At 51.2% G+C, this 13,880-nt stretch overlaps 1 protein-coding gene across 1 annotated transcript in view; it reads right to left on the bottom strand.

Moving 5' to 3' along the window:
- Nucleotides 1-13,880, bottom strand: part of PCNX3 (pecanex 3) — a 53,283-nt gene that overhangs the window by 8,129 nt on the left and 31,274 nt on the right. Inside the window, exons 20-31 of the mRNA XM_035098162.2 lie at nucleotides 13,550-13,700; nucleotides 12,968-13,115; nucleotides 11,459-11,636; nucleotides 10,647-10,755; nucleotides 9,789-9,918; nucleotides 7,785-7,843; nucleotides 6,421-6,636; nucleotides 4,407-4,660; nucleotides 3,440-3,670; nucleotides 2,759-2,862; nucleotides 1,436-1,583; nucleotides 991-1,221 (exon numbers count right to left, since the gene is read on the bottom strand). Of these exons, the coding sequence (XP_034954053.1) occupies nucleotides 991-1,221; nucleotides 1,436-1,583; nucleotides 2,759-2,862; nucleotides 3,440-3,670; nucleotides 4,407-4,660; nucleotides 6,421-6,636; nucleotides 7,785-7,843; nucleotides 9,789-9,918; nucleotides 10,647-10,755; nucleotides 11,459-11,636; nucleotides 12,968-13,115; nucleotides 13,550-13,700 (1,959 nt within the window). The remainder of the gene's footprint in view (nucleotides 1-990; nucleotides 1,222-1,435; nucleotides 1,584-2,758; nucleotides 2,863-3,439; nucleotides 3,671-4,406; nucleotides 4,661-6,420; nucleotides 6,637-7,784; nucleotides 7,844-9,788; nucleotides 9,919-10,646; nucleotides 10,756-11,458; nucleotides 11,637-12,967; nucleotides 13,116-13,549; nucleotides 13,701-13,880) is intronic.

Raw genomic sequence — 13,880 nt, 5'->3', positions numbered from 1 at the left:
ACACTTCCAGGCTCTCTCGCTTGCAAGCCTCCTCACACCACCCAAAGCATTGTAGGAAAACCCTTTTGAGGCCATTTTAACAGCCACTCTAGGGTGGGTGTGTGGGTACACACACAAGGCTGCACCCCTGCTTGTTCTACTTGCCAACCCCACCCTAAATATTCCACGGTACGAAGATACGTTACTCAAACCTCTGCCATTGTTTAAAACCACCCTTTTCTTTTCCCCAGCCCAGCTTTACTCTAACTTCTGCTGTTTTTTTCCTCATCAGTGTTCCTCCCTTTTCACTCCCATGCCATGCCCACTAGTGCAACTGCAGGCCTTCTCTATTGCTCCCCTACCAAACCCTGACTTCATGAAAATGCAGTAGTATTGTGATGTGGCGAGGCGCTACAAACCCTCCAACGAGGACTGCATGACGACAACCTTCTATTTTTATGTATACAGAAAGATATAGGCAGATATAGATGTTAACTGAGGCTAGGATGTTCTTCTGTAAAAAGGTGCAAGGTGGACAGGATAACTATCGCCAGCCAAACTAAAATGCTGGAAGGGGACTCAACAGAAAGCTTCCGCAAGTCAGAAAAACCCTGATGGTGAAAAAGATGCAAACTATAGGGACCGACTTCCCCAGCCTGCTGCCCTTAAGATGTTTCGGACCACAACTCCCATCAGCCTCAACCAGCGTGGTCAGTGGTCAGGGAAGGTGGGAGCTGGAGTCCAACAACATTTGGAGAGCACCAAGTTGAGGAAGGCTGCTATGAAGTTTATTTTTAGGAGCTGGAGAAACCAGGTGAAGTCAAACGCACTGGTCTGTCTTTGTTTCCCAGTATGAATGCTTCAGGCTCTGCCCCGAACAATGCTGACGTGGGCAATCTTTTCTTGCTACCCGAGTCCTCACACTTCCCTGCCCACAGAGCTCAGCTTCCCCCCCACTTCCATGAAAGAGGAAAATCCATGCATCTCCCACAATCTCAGCCTTTTGCCCACCTTGATGACCCGGAATCCGAGGTAGCGCTTGTTGAGCATGATAATCTTGTACTCGTCGCTGGCGTCGTCCATCACGTGGCGCAGGGCCAGCAGGGCGGGTGTGTTAGTGAGGATGGCACTGCGCCAAGCTGGGTCGCCCTCGTGCGAGATCACCATCTTCTCCTCGTTCGACCGTATGGCGTCGTACAACACAGCTGGGTCGTCGTACTCGTCCGGGGAGGTGAAATGGTCCTTGAAGAGGAGAGGCAATGCTGTATTGCAAGGGGCAAGACAGGGAAGGAGCACCCCTGGCTCTGAGCCTTCTTCCCCTGGGGGTTCCCTTGGGGGTTCCCCAGCCGGTTTCTCCCACCACTCCTCTGCCTCCAGCCAGTCCATGACACGGTCTGGCTCTGTAGGGCAGCTTCCGATGCTCCTACTTAATTACGTGGGTGGGGCAAAGGCACACCTGGTGTAGCTTGAGTGACATGCGCACTCCGGGTGCCACCACGTGATGCAGCAGGTCCATGTCAGCAAAGACCCACTCATCGCGGGGTGATGTGATTCGGAAGTCCCCCTTGAACAGTGCATGCAGGCCGTACAGGAAGGGCTCCAGGCTGCAAAGAAAGGAGGAGGGAGGAATCATGGAATTGCAGAGTTGGAAGGGACTGGGGAAACCCAGTCAGATGTGTGGGGTACAAATAATAAAAATTATTATTATCTAGTCCAACCCCCTGCAATGTAGGAATTGTTTTGCCCAATGTGGGGCTCGAACCTACGATCCTAAAATTAAGAGGCTCATGCCATGATTAAGAGCCTTAGATTAAGACACTGAGCTTTGTTGTTCAGGCAGGCCACACAGGCAGGAGTCTTTAGCAGTTGTTCCCTATACAGTCTTACCTCTTGTTGCGTTTGCTTCACGTTGCGGCTTTTCGGGTTGCGAATGCGGCAAACTTGGAAGTGCTCCGCGCTTGCGCAGAAGCGCTGCTCTAATTGGGGACTTTTCGGGGTGCAAACGGCACCCTGGAACGGATCGTGTCCTCAACTAGAGGTACCAATGTACAGTCATACCTTGGAAGTCGAATGGAACCTGTTCCAGAAGTCCGGAAGCTCCTGCAGCCAATCAAAAGCCGCGGAACTCCCATCAGATGTTCGGGTTCCAAAGAACGTTCGCAAACTGGAACAGTCAATTCCGGGTTTGTGGTGTTCAGGAGCCAAAACGTTCAAGTACCAAGGCATTTGGGATCCAAGGTACATTATTATTATTATTATTATTATTATTATTATTATTATTATTATTATTATTATTAAAAAGGTAAAGGGGCCCCTGACCATCAGGTCCAGTCGTGTCCGACTCTGGAGTTGCGGCGCTCATCTCGCTCTATAGGCCGAGGGAGCCGGCGTTTGTCCACAGCTTCCGGGTCATGTGGCCAGCATGACAAAGCTGCTTCTGGCGAACCAGAGCAGTGCACGGAAACACCGTTTACCTTCCCGCCGGAGCGGTCCCTATTTATCTACTTGCACTTTGATGTGCTTTCAAACTGCTGGGGGGGCAGGAGCTGGGACCGAGCAACGGGAGCTCACCCCATTGCAGGGATTCGAACCGCCGACCTTCTTGATCAGCAAGCCCTAGACTCTGTGGTTTAACCCACAGCATTATTATTAAAATTGATAAGCTGCATGACTAGGCAAACAATAATACAAACCTGTGTGGCAAAGCATTGCAATCAAACCTACACGGGGGTTCTTAACACAGAGGGTGGGGAGGAGGCATGTGTGGGGCTGGTCTCACCTGGCTGACATGCTGTGGGAGGCAGTGCCCAAGGCCCGGCGCCCCAGGATGCAGAGCCCAAAGCACAGAGTGACCAGAGGGGAGTTCCACTCCCGGTCCACCGGCTGCAAGGAAAGAAAGAAAGAAACACACAGAGGCATGGGAGGCAGAACGGGGCCCACGCACAGAATCTGCATTGGTCAGGGCTGGAGTCAGATGCATGAAGGGCTGGAGGTCAGCATGAAGAAGCAGAGTCAGGGTTGTCAGTGAAGTCAACGCTTTATTCAATGAAACGGCATGCAGCGCAGCAACACTTCTTGCCCTTACAGAGCAGCTGCCAAGACTGAAGGTCCCAACCTTCCACCCCTTTGAAGGCTCCTCCTCTCCCAGATGCTTCCCACGCAGTCTCAAACTGTGTCTGCAAACATCTGGTCTCTGTTCTGACCTCCTCATTATGCTGCTTGCTCTTGGAGACCAGGGTGGAGGACGGCTTGTTGCAGCAGGAGAGGGAGACTCAGATGGGCGGCATTTAAATAATAAAGTTATTATTACTATTTATTCCGTCTCTGGAAGACTCACATATGGGATTGGGGGTTTGGGAAGACTTCTAGGAGAACCAGGTGGAAACCTCCTTTTTTCAGAGAGTAAGCAACCATTTCTCTCCTACGACACCTCCCCTACCCACAACAGCCCATGACTCACCTTCTCCCTGCGGCTAGCACAGTACTGGATCCAGTCGAGGTAGATATTGCAGAAGGAAGCCAGGGTGATGCCTGCCATGCGGTGATCGTAATCCTCGTCTATGTTGAGGTTGAAGGTGGGGTCGCTGTCTGCGTAGTTCAGAGAGGTGCAGGGGCGGAGGGCCTCCTGGATCCCCTCGTTGCCCAGCCACTCCTCGAGCTTTGGAGAGCCAGTCACATAGTAGATGATGCTCTGCCAAAGGGTCAAGGATGATGAGAATTGAAGTCCCAAAACAGATGGAGACCCAAGTTTGGGAAACCCTACTTCAAACTTCTGTTTTGTTTATAAATCGATTCCAATGAAACATCCCAAACCAGTCAATAATAAAGACATCAATAAAAAAAACTATTCCAACATTAGACTGGGAGAAAAACCGCAACATAAAAGGCTTGTTGGAAAAGGAAGGTCTTCAAGAGGCACCAGAAAGTTAACAGAGGCAGCATCTGTCTGATACAGGGATGGGGGAAAATTCCACAGTAAAGGCCCCATTCCTAAGACCAAAGTGACTGTATGAAGCTCATGCCTGTTGGCTTGTTAGGCGGAGATTTCACTGTCCAAATGCAACCGGAAAAGGGGACCCCCTAATACCAACCAAATCCTTTGGGAATTCTGTCTGGTAAATATTAGATATGCACTGTTTCCAGGGCTCCCCCCTCCCCCTGGAACTTAGTTCCACCACTTCTCAGGTGGGCGCCATTGCCCTTCTAAAAGAACGAGGGAGATGTTCCTGGTGAGTTCCGGCACCTCTTTTTCTAGAAAAACAGCACCGACCATCTCTGTTGCTTTTCCGGTGCCTGCTGAAGGCACCAACCTCTTTCAACCGACCTTTTGATTTTTAGAAAAATAAAATTATTGTGGCGTAACGATCATGACTAACAACCCAGAAGTGCAGTAGTACAGATCTCCCCTCCGGGGCAATGAGGTTCACCTTGACGTAATAAGTGATGAGGATCTTCCGAAGATCGAAGACCTGGAGCATGGAGGCGGCGTTGTTGTCGCTGATGCTGTAGCCCTCCAGGACGTACTTGGTGGCGGCCACTTCCCAGGCCAGCCAGCGCTGCCCAAAGGCCGCGTTGAAGCTCAGCATGCGCGGCAGGTGGCCCGGCTCGCAGCAGCAGCAGCCCTCGTCCTCCTCCACCCCCTCCGTGATGGCTTCCACCTCTCGCTGCTGGCAGTAGGTACCTAGAGAAGAAAGGGCAGCCCGCACATTGGTCTGCGGCAGTGGGCCCTGACCTCTCTGTGCCCCATGGGCCATAGTCACCAGTGGCCCATCTTGACAGCAGGGGATCTGACCCCACACTTAAACAAGAACACAGAGATCTTTGCCGATAAGTTGAGGACATGGGCTATTGCCCCCTCCTTGCTCATGAAATAGCCAATCTATTGACTAGGGTAAAGAAGATAAAGAAGGCTGATCGCCGAAGAATTGATGCTTTTGAATTATGGTGCTGGAGGAGACTCTTGAGAGTCCCATGGACTGCAAGAAGATCAAACCTATCCATTCTGAAGGAAATCGGCCCTGAGTGCTCACTGGAAGGACAGATTGTGAAGCTGAGGCTCCAATACTTTGGCCACCTCATGAGAAGAGAAGACTGCCTGGAAAATACCCTGATATTGGGAAAGATGGAGGGCACAAGGAGAAGGGGACGACAGAGAACTAGATGGTTGGACAGTGTTCTCGAAGCCACAAACATGAGTTTGACCAAACTGCGGGAGGCGGTGGAAGACAGGAGTGCCTGGCGTGCTCTGGTCCATGGGGTCACGAAGAGTCGGACACGACTAAACGACTAAACAACAACAAATTGACTAGGGAGGGGGGGGTCATTGGCGATTCGCATCACAGAACAGAGGGTTCCAAACCTCTCAACAACAGACTCTTAATTTTGTTTGCCTGTGCTGCTGCCATCAAAATTGATGGGGTTTTGTGCAGGGGAGGGCAGATTCCACCTCTGGGCTGGCGTGTTGCCTACCTCTAACCTGCAGGCTAGATGCAGTGCCGGAGCTCAGTGGCAACTCTGGTATCTCCACTTAGAAAAGAACCAGGAGGGAGGGGATGGGGAAAAGCCCCTTCTCTGCTGCGGACCTGCTGCTAGTTAGCGACAGTATTTTAACTGTTCTTAATTCTGAATCTTAGGGTTGTTGTAACCCACCCTGGGACCTGCTGGCAGAAGGTGGGGAATAATTTTTAACAACAACAACAAAACAACAATATTAATAATAATATCATAGAAACACAGGGCTGGAAGGTACGCTGAGGGTCATCTAGTCCAACCCCCTGCAATGCAGGAATCTCAGCTAAAGCATCCATGAAAGACGGCCGTTCAACCTCTGCATAAAAACCTCCAAGGAAGGAGAGTCCATAACCTCCTGAGGGTGACCGTTCCACTGTCAAACAACCGCCAGCCTTCCACACCCTAGTTACCTACAGGTGTTTTGGACCTCCACTCCCATCATCCTTGACCACTGGCCAAGCTGGTTGGGGCTGATGGGAGTTGTAGTCCAAAACATATGGATGGCACCTGGTTGCAGAAGGCTGCAGTAGGCAATACTGGAAGGCTGTATGGGCAAATCAACTCTGACTTGATATAAAGAAGCTTCCTATGCCCAGAGGCCAAGTTCAGTCCCCAGCATCTCCCGGCAAGGCTTGGGGTGTGTGTGTGTGTGTGTGTGTGTGTGTGTGAGAGAGAGAGAGAGAGAGAGAGAAAATATGGACCAGAGACAGCCCCTGTGTCTCCACCCAGATGTTGGGCGTCCATCTCCCATCAGCTCCAGCATCAGGGAAGGTGGAAGCTGTAATCCAGTCTTCTGGGGCCCTCCAAATGTTTTGGATTACATCTCCCATCGGCTCCCACAAACAGCCCCAGGAGCAGTCTTCTGCCCCAGGAAGATTCAGCAGGAAGATTTTGGGCTTCCCCATCGCTTTGGCCTCCCTGCCGACTTACCGCGGAACTCGAGGCCCCGCAGCTGGAAGGTCACCAAGCCGTTGCCAATCTCGATGAGGTGCACAAGGGCGTTCAGGTAGTCCGAGGCCAGGATGAAACAGTCCCCTGTAGTGTAGTTGCCCCAGCGCCCCAGGATCAGGTCCCCGCAGAGCGTGTGCTGCAAGGAGCGTGTCAGGTGCTCGTAGAAGATGGAGTTCAGGTTGTTGTCATCGGCACCTGCGAATCGGGGCAAACCGCATGAGCACAAATATGTAGCAAAAGCACAGGGGAGGCAGAGAGGAGCAGTCTTCCAGATAATGTTGGGTTCCCAACTCTGCCCTCATCATTTGGGACCCAGAAGGGCTTCCCTCCACAATAGGCAGGCTAGTGATTTGGGCAAAGGAGGGGAGGGGGCTTTCTTTGCCCGTGGTACATGACTGCTGCTGGCTTCCATGGCACCCAATAAACTCCCAGAAAGCTTCACCATTTAAATGAATCAGTCGATGAGAACTTATCTCTGCCCAAAACCACAAGGAGCCACAGCCAGCCAGCCAGTGTCACCGGGTGGCTGACGGTCAAAGACCCTGACTCAGTGTATGGCAGTCTCCTGCCTTCAGGGATGGGGACTGCAGCTCAGAGATAGAGCCCCTGCTTTGTGGGCAGAGGGCTGCAGGATCAGTCCCTGCCATCTGACGCAGCAGGATTACGGAAGGTTCTCTCTCATACCCTGGAGAGCTGCTGCCAGCCAGAATCAACAATCCTGGGCTAGATAGACAATTAGTCTGACAGGATGTAAGTCAGCTTCCTATGTGCCCTTATGGCATTCACACTCCAAGACCATTTAAGCAGCGCACCGACTCCTTTATCAACCACACTGCGCTTTAGCCTGGGAAGGGCCTTATGTTTATAAGCAGAGGCAGAGACAGCAGGCATAGTGGATGGGTCCTGCTCTTGCAGCAAGGAACTGCAGCCAAGGGACAGGTGACTTGTGGAAAAAGCATTAATCACCTCCCATCATTGTGCCTATCAAATTCAAACTCCCTCTGTGGCTGCACTAAAGTTACATCTAATACGGCCTTTAGTCTTTCAAGCCCGCAATGTCTAGATACAAAACAGCACTTATTAGTCAGACCCACGCTTAAGATTGCACAGCAAAATTATTTTAAATGTGCAGATTTACATAGAAAGGTGGGCGGGGAGCTGGAAAACAGCCACAGAACTAAAGCGCAAGATTTACTCTTATGGAATAGTGACTTTTTTTTTCCAGACCAGGTTGACGTAAAAAGTGCACTACCAGTAGGAGCCAGAGAAAAGAGTTCTGTGCCTCCACCCGCCCTGCGGCCAGCCTCAAGCTCTCCAGTAAGGGGCCACCCCTGGAAACACACCTGGGTTGCGGTCAAGCTGCGTGGCCAGTCGGGTGTTGGAATGGTCAACTCTCTTGGTGCTGAGAAGGAGAGAGAGAGATTAGACAAGGGGTGAGGGGAGCAACCTGTGGTCCTCAGCCTGACTTATAAATGTCTTTGCAAGTAATCACTTCGGACCTCCTGATTTTTCCCAGGGCAGGGAGGGGAGACAAAAGGGGGCAGTTCACCCACTTCTGGCTTTGGCCTGCCCACCCCTGGATCCAGTCCCACCCACAATCAGCAGGAATGTGGTCCTTGGCACACACAAAAAAGGAAAAAGAAGCATTGCCCACCCCTAGATGAGACCTTTCTCCAGAGTAAGGGAGACCAAGAGCATGGACCCTGTGATCCAGTGAGGAAGGGCGGTAGCTCAGTGGCAGATGAGTCCCTTTGCAAGCAGGAGGTTCTGGGTTCCATCCCTGGCATCTCCAGGTAAGGCCGGGAATTGTCTCCCACTTGAAACTCTAAACAGACAGAGCCACTGCCAGTTTCCCAAACTTGAGTCTCCAGTGGTTGTTGGGACTACAACTCACATCATCCCTAGCTAGCAGGACCAGTGGCCAGGGATGATAGGAATTGTAGTCCCCAAACAGCTGGAGATCCAGGTTTGGGGAACTCTGGTGTAGACCAAGAGTGGGGAACCTGTGGCTTTCCAGACATCGCTGGACTACAACTCCCATGGGCCCCGGCCAGCATGGCCAGTGATGAGGGTTGATGGGAGTTCCCCACCCCTGGGGTAGACAATGCTGGGCTAGAGGGACCAATGACCTGTCTCCATACAAGGCAACGTTTACGTCCCTATTGCAGAAAGTTCACTCTGGAGTCAATTTGGACTCACAGCTGTCCATGGAGACGCAGGTCAATTCTGTGTCCAGGGCAGCTGTCTACCAGCTCTATATGGTACGCGGGCTGAGACCCTACCTGCCCACAGACTGTCTTGCCAGTGGTACATGCTCTGGTTATCAACCGCTCGGACTACTGCAATGCGCTCTACTTGGGGCTACTTTTGAAGGTGACCCGGAAACTACAACTAATCCAGAATGCAGCAGCTAGACTGGTGACTGGGAGAGGCTGCTGAGACCACATAACACCGGTCCTGAAAGACCTACATTGGCTCCCAGTATGTTTCCAAGCGGGTGGTGCTGTGGGTTAAAGCACAGAGCCTAGGGCTTTCCGGTCAGAAGGTCAGCGGTTCGAATCCCCGCAATGGGGTGAGCTCCTGTTGCTCGGTCCCAGCTCCTGCCAACCTAGCAGTTCGAAAGCACGTCAAAGTGCAAGTAGATAAATAGGTACCGCTACAGCGGGAAGGAAAACGGTGTTTCCATGCGCTGCTCTGGTTCGCCAGAAGTGGCTTTGTCATGCTGGCCACATGACTTGGAAGCTGTACACCGGCTCCCTCTGCCAATAAAGCAAGATGAGCGCTGCAACCCCAGAGTCGGTCACGACTGGACCTAATGGAACCTTTTATGTTTCCGAGCACAATTCAAAGTGTTGGTGCTGACATTCAAAGCCCTAAAATGCCCCGGCCCAGTATATCTGAAAGAGTGTCTCCACCCCCATTGTTCAGCCCGGACACTGAGGTCCAGCGCCAAGGGCCTTCTGGCAGTTCCCTCACTGCGAGAAGCGAAGTTACAGGAAACCAGGCAGAGGGCCTTCTCGGTAATGGCACCCACCCTGTGGATTCCATCAGATGTCAAAGAAATAAACAACTATCTGACTTTTAGAAGACATCTGAAGGCAGCCCTGTTTAGGGAAGTTTTCAATATTTTATGGATTATTGTATTTTAATATTTTGCTGGAAGCCACCCAGAGTGGCTGGGGAAACCAGCCATAAATAAAATAATAAATATAAAATAAATAAATAAATAATAATAAAATAATAATAATAATAATAATAATAATTTATTATTATTATTATTATTATTAGCGGCTGAGTGGCAAGGGAGGTTGGCTCCAGGGTCTCCCTGCAACATGCTCAGCACTCACTTGTAGTCGCGCTCCCAAAACTTGACGGGGCGAGCGTAGGACATGATGAAGACGGCGCTGCCCAGCAGCGGGTTGAGAGGGGTGGAGAACAGAGCAGATAGGACAGCCTGGACAAACAGCATTGCAGAGTCTGGACAGGCAGGCAGCAGTCAAGGAAATGTCAGCGTCAAGTTCAAAAGGGACAAAGTCAAATACCCGGCTACTCTTGCTGCTGTCAGCACACCCCAGGTGCTGAAAGTTACAGCCAGCCACCTGCTCTCTGTCTCTCACATTCATCAAAATAGGGTGCCATAGGAGTGAGAGTGATGCACTGGGATCTGGGAGACCAGGGTTCACACCCACACTCAGTCAGGAAGCTCGCTGGGCGACCTCGGGCCAGTCACTGCCTCTCTCAGCCTAACCTATGTCACAGAGCTGCTTTGGAGATCAAACAGAGAGGCGGAGAACCATGCTGAGCTCCTTGAAGGAAAGTTGGGGGTATAGATAACAGGAAACAAGTAAAAATGTTGGCCGTGGCAGCTCCAATTCAAGCTACTGAGTCACTGATGAATCAAATCTTCCTAGAAGCAGCTTATGCTGCCCCCCAGAACATCATGTGGCAGTGAATCCCACTGGTTAAATGTGCAGTCCTGAGTCTGCTGCCACTCCTGGTGGATGACGGGGGTTGTGTTGAGAGCAGAGGGCAGAAACGGAGTAGGGGGAATTATTTCTGTTTGCAGCACTCATCATTTGTAAAACACTCGAGTGTTCCTCCGCCAAGTAAATTTCGTGAAATGAATGGAATATTACTGAGAAAAACTCTGAAAGCGCTGCCCCCCTCACCCCCACCCCTTGGCTGCCGCAATAGGAAAAGGATACGAGGTACGGCGAACGGCTGAGCGAAGGCGTGGAAAGCAGAGCCCCACGTGATCTGCCAGGGGGCGATGTAGGTGAGCACAAACCGGAGCTTGTACAAGAGGTCCCATAGCTGGAGAGGGGATGGGGTGCAGGAAAAGAAGAACGGAGAAGTTTACCCACATGGAGCTCAGTTCAGCAGTAGAGAATAGCGGATTGGAGCTGAGAGGGAGCAGATTTGCCCCACTCCAGAGACCAGGATGGCTAAGGGTCAGGCCCCACCTGAATTTGATAAAGGAAAAATTGCCCATCAGAAGTCCTGGGTCACCTTCCCTATTCCCAATGGGCTGGTCCACAATATGGGGAGTCTCTGCCTGTCCTGCTCCCCTGCCCCTCCTCTTTGACCTGCACCAGACACTCCTCGTCAAAGACTGCCCTGCACGCCACTTTCCAAACTCCTTCCTTCCCTTTGTGATTTGCTATGCTGCCAGGGATTGGCTCTTTATTGGGTAAAAAAGACAAAAAGCCCTTCCAGATAGCGGGTGACGATGCAGTCCTCTGGACAGGGTAACCCAAAACTCCTGGGTTCCCTCCACAGAAAAGGAATGAGAGGTACAAATGGTTAAAAGCAGCAGCAGCAGAAACCTTTGGTTTGCCTTTGTTTAAACTGTAAGGCGGCTAATAGGTTTATTGCATTTTTGTATGTTGCGAACTGATTTTTTGAGTTTCACCTGTACAATCCCTGCATTGCAGGAATGATCCTCAGGGTTCCTTCCAACTCTATGATTCTAGGACTCTCCTCCTGACAAGAGAGGGGGGTTCAGGTCAGCACCCACCTTGCTAAAGAGGATGGACATGACAAAGTAGTCGGTGAGGAAGCCCTCGGAGTACTGCTTGTAGTCAAACTGGAAGAAGAGGACAGTGAAGCCCAGGGCGACGTACTGCTGAGGGGGGCAGCAGAAGGAGCAGCGCAGAAGTTTCATGCCTGCAATGGTAATGAGGAGGGCTCTGCAACTGGGGTTAGAGGGGAGGCGGGGAAAGGGAAGAGAAGAGAGAATATGTCACTCGTGCATCTGTCCTCCACCCCCAGCAGAAAAATAAATAAAAAGGGAAACCAAGGTTCATTGCACAAAGTTTATTGCTAGCCAAAGGCATTTGGAGGTCAGTGTTCATGATTTCTGATCACAAATGGATCGTGCAAAGCTTTTGCAAAATGTTTTTCTGCAGGCTATGCACACCGCCGCTCCTGCTATTCATGGGGAGAACCCAATAGCCAAATGCAGACACAAAAGTTCCCCCCCCCCAGTCTCTCACCCTCCCAGTACGCTCTGGCTTCTGAGATTCTGCCAGGCGCAGCCCACTGAGGTTCAAAGCACAGCTTCATAAATGCAACAGCTAGAAACGCACTTACCGGTAAACATGCACATAAGCACACACTTTCGGTTCAGCGCTAACTCCTCAGCCTGGGCAGTAACTGAAGTTACAAGTTACTGAATTACAAAAATCCAGTCTTGCCCCTCAACGGCCAATGCTATTAGATCATTCTGAGCAAATGGTGAGCAGGCACAGGATTTCATATTGCAAATTCAGTATGCTTAAGGATATTGGCTTACTAGGCTAGGCTGATCATTTGCTACCTTTTGCTTGGAAGTTATATGGACGTCTCAGAAGTCAAAAAATGGTTGGAAGAAGCACGAGTGGAGTTTCTCAGTGCTCATGGCCCAAATACACACCCACACCCAATCCCTGTGATCAGCAAGCACACAACAAATTCTGAAAATGATGCAGTTACACAAGGGTTTTCTGATAGCCATAATTTAGAGCCGCTTTCCCCAACCTGGTGCCCCTCAGATACGTTAAGCTACAGCTGCCATCAGCCCCAGCTGGCATGCTGATCGGAATTGTGCTCTGAAAGGCACCAGGTGGGGAAAAAACCACATTCACAACATACTTTTAAACACTATGGTACTGCTTTAAGCAGTCATGGTTCCCCCCCCCATCCAAAATCCCGGGAGCTGTGGCTTGTTAAGGGTGCTGAAGGTTGTTGGGAGACCACTATATTCCCCACACAGAAATACAGTTCTCAAGAGTGCTTAAACAATTTATCTCTCTTCATGGGGAAGTCTGGGAATTGCAGCTCCATAAGGAGAATAAGCTCTCTGCACCCGTAACAAACTACAGCTCCCAGAATTCTTTGGGGGAAGCCATAACTGTTGAAGCTGGCATCATACAGCTTTGAATATATACAGTGCAAATGTAGTCTTAGGGAGTCATGTTTTCCTGGTGCACAGTGGGAGCAGCCCCTCCCACTGTGCAATGAAGTTGCAGCCCAGAGTGGGACTTACTAGATGCAGAACTTGTCCTGCCGTGGAGTGCTGACCGAGTGGGCATCGATGGTAAGAGCGTTAAGCACCACAGCTGGGTAGATGAAGTATTTCTCCACACACTGTAGCCAGGCATAGAGCTTCTCAAACCACATCAGCTGGGCAGCACCTGGAAGACGTTGAGTGGAGAAAGGCACACAGGAACATAAGATGATGCTCAATCACCTGCCTGGCCCATCTAGCTGAGGACTGTCTTCACTGACCGGCAGCAGCTCTCCAGGGTTAAAGGCAGGGGTGTCTCTCCCAGCCCTACCAAGAAATGGCAGGGATTGAACCTGCTTCGTGTGCAGAACCACTGAGCAACAGCGCTTCCCTGGGGGCTCAAGCCTGGCTGCACTGCGTCTCAAGCCTTACCTACTGTAGGAGCTCTGCTTTGTGTCACAGAAGTCCAGGTGCACAAAGGCATCACCCTGTGTCTGCACCGCCCCAGGGCTGAGCTGAGGGCAATGGACCCTCCAAAGCCAGCCCCCCCCCCGCTCAAGAGCTCAGAGGAACATCATGTTTAGGGACGCCTGCCCGCGTATGTGTACCCGGGGTACTTACTCCGCACTTCGAACTGGCTGTACTCGCGTGGCTTCAGCACCGGCTGCGAGAGGCAGAACCAGGGCAGCTGCTTCCGCAGCTGGGGCAGCAGGTAGTGAGTGACGAAGCCCACCAGGCCGGCCAAAGCGTAGAGCACGTAACCTAGAACAGACTGGGAACGGCAGAACAAGAGGCGGGCAACGCAATAAAGTACACTGCAGGCACATAAAAGGGTTGCTGTTACGCATGTGAGCTCAGAGCACAAGCTCACTCACTATTTTTCTACCATGTGTGCAGGCTTACTAGACTAAGTAATGCCTACCTGAGTGAGCAGCTCAAAGAACTGCTGGAC

Source organism: Zootoca vivipara, chromosome 17 (assembly GCF_963506605.1).
Source record: "Zootoca vivipara chromosome 17, rZooViv1.1, whole genome shotgun sequence".
Classification (NCBI taxonomy): domain Eukaryota; kingdom Metazoa; phylum Chordata; class Lepidosauria; order Squamata; family Lacertidae; genus Zootoca; species Zootoca vivipara.
Note: the sequence above shows the minus strand (reverse complement) of the source record. Positions and strands in the feature narration are given on the sequence as shown.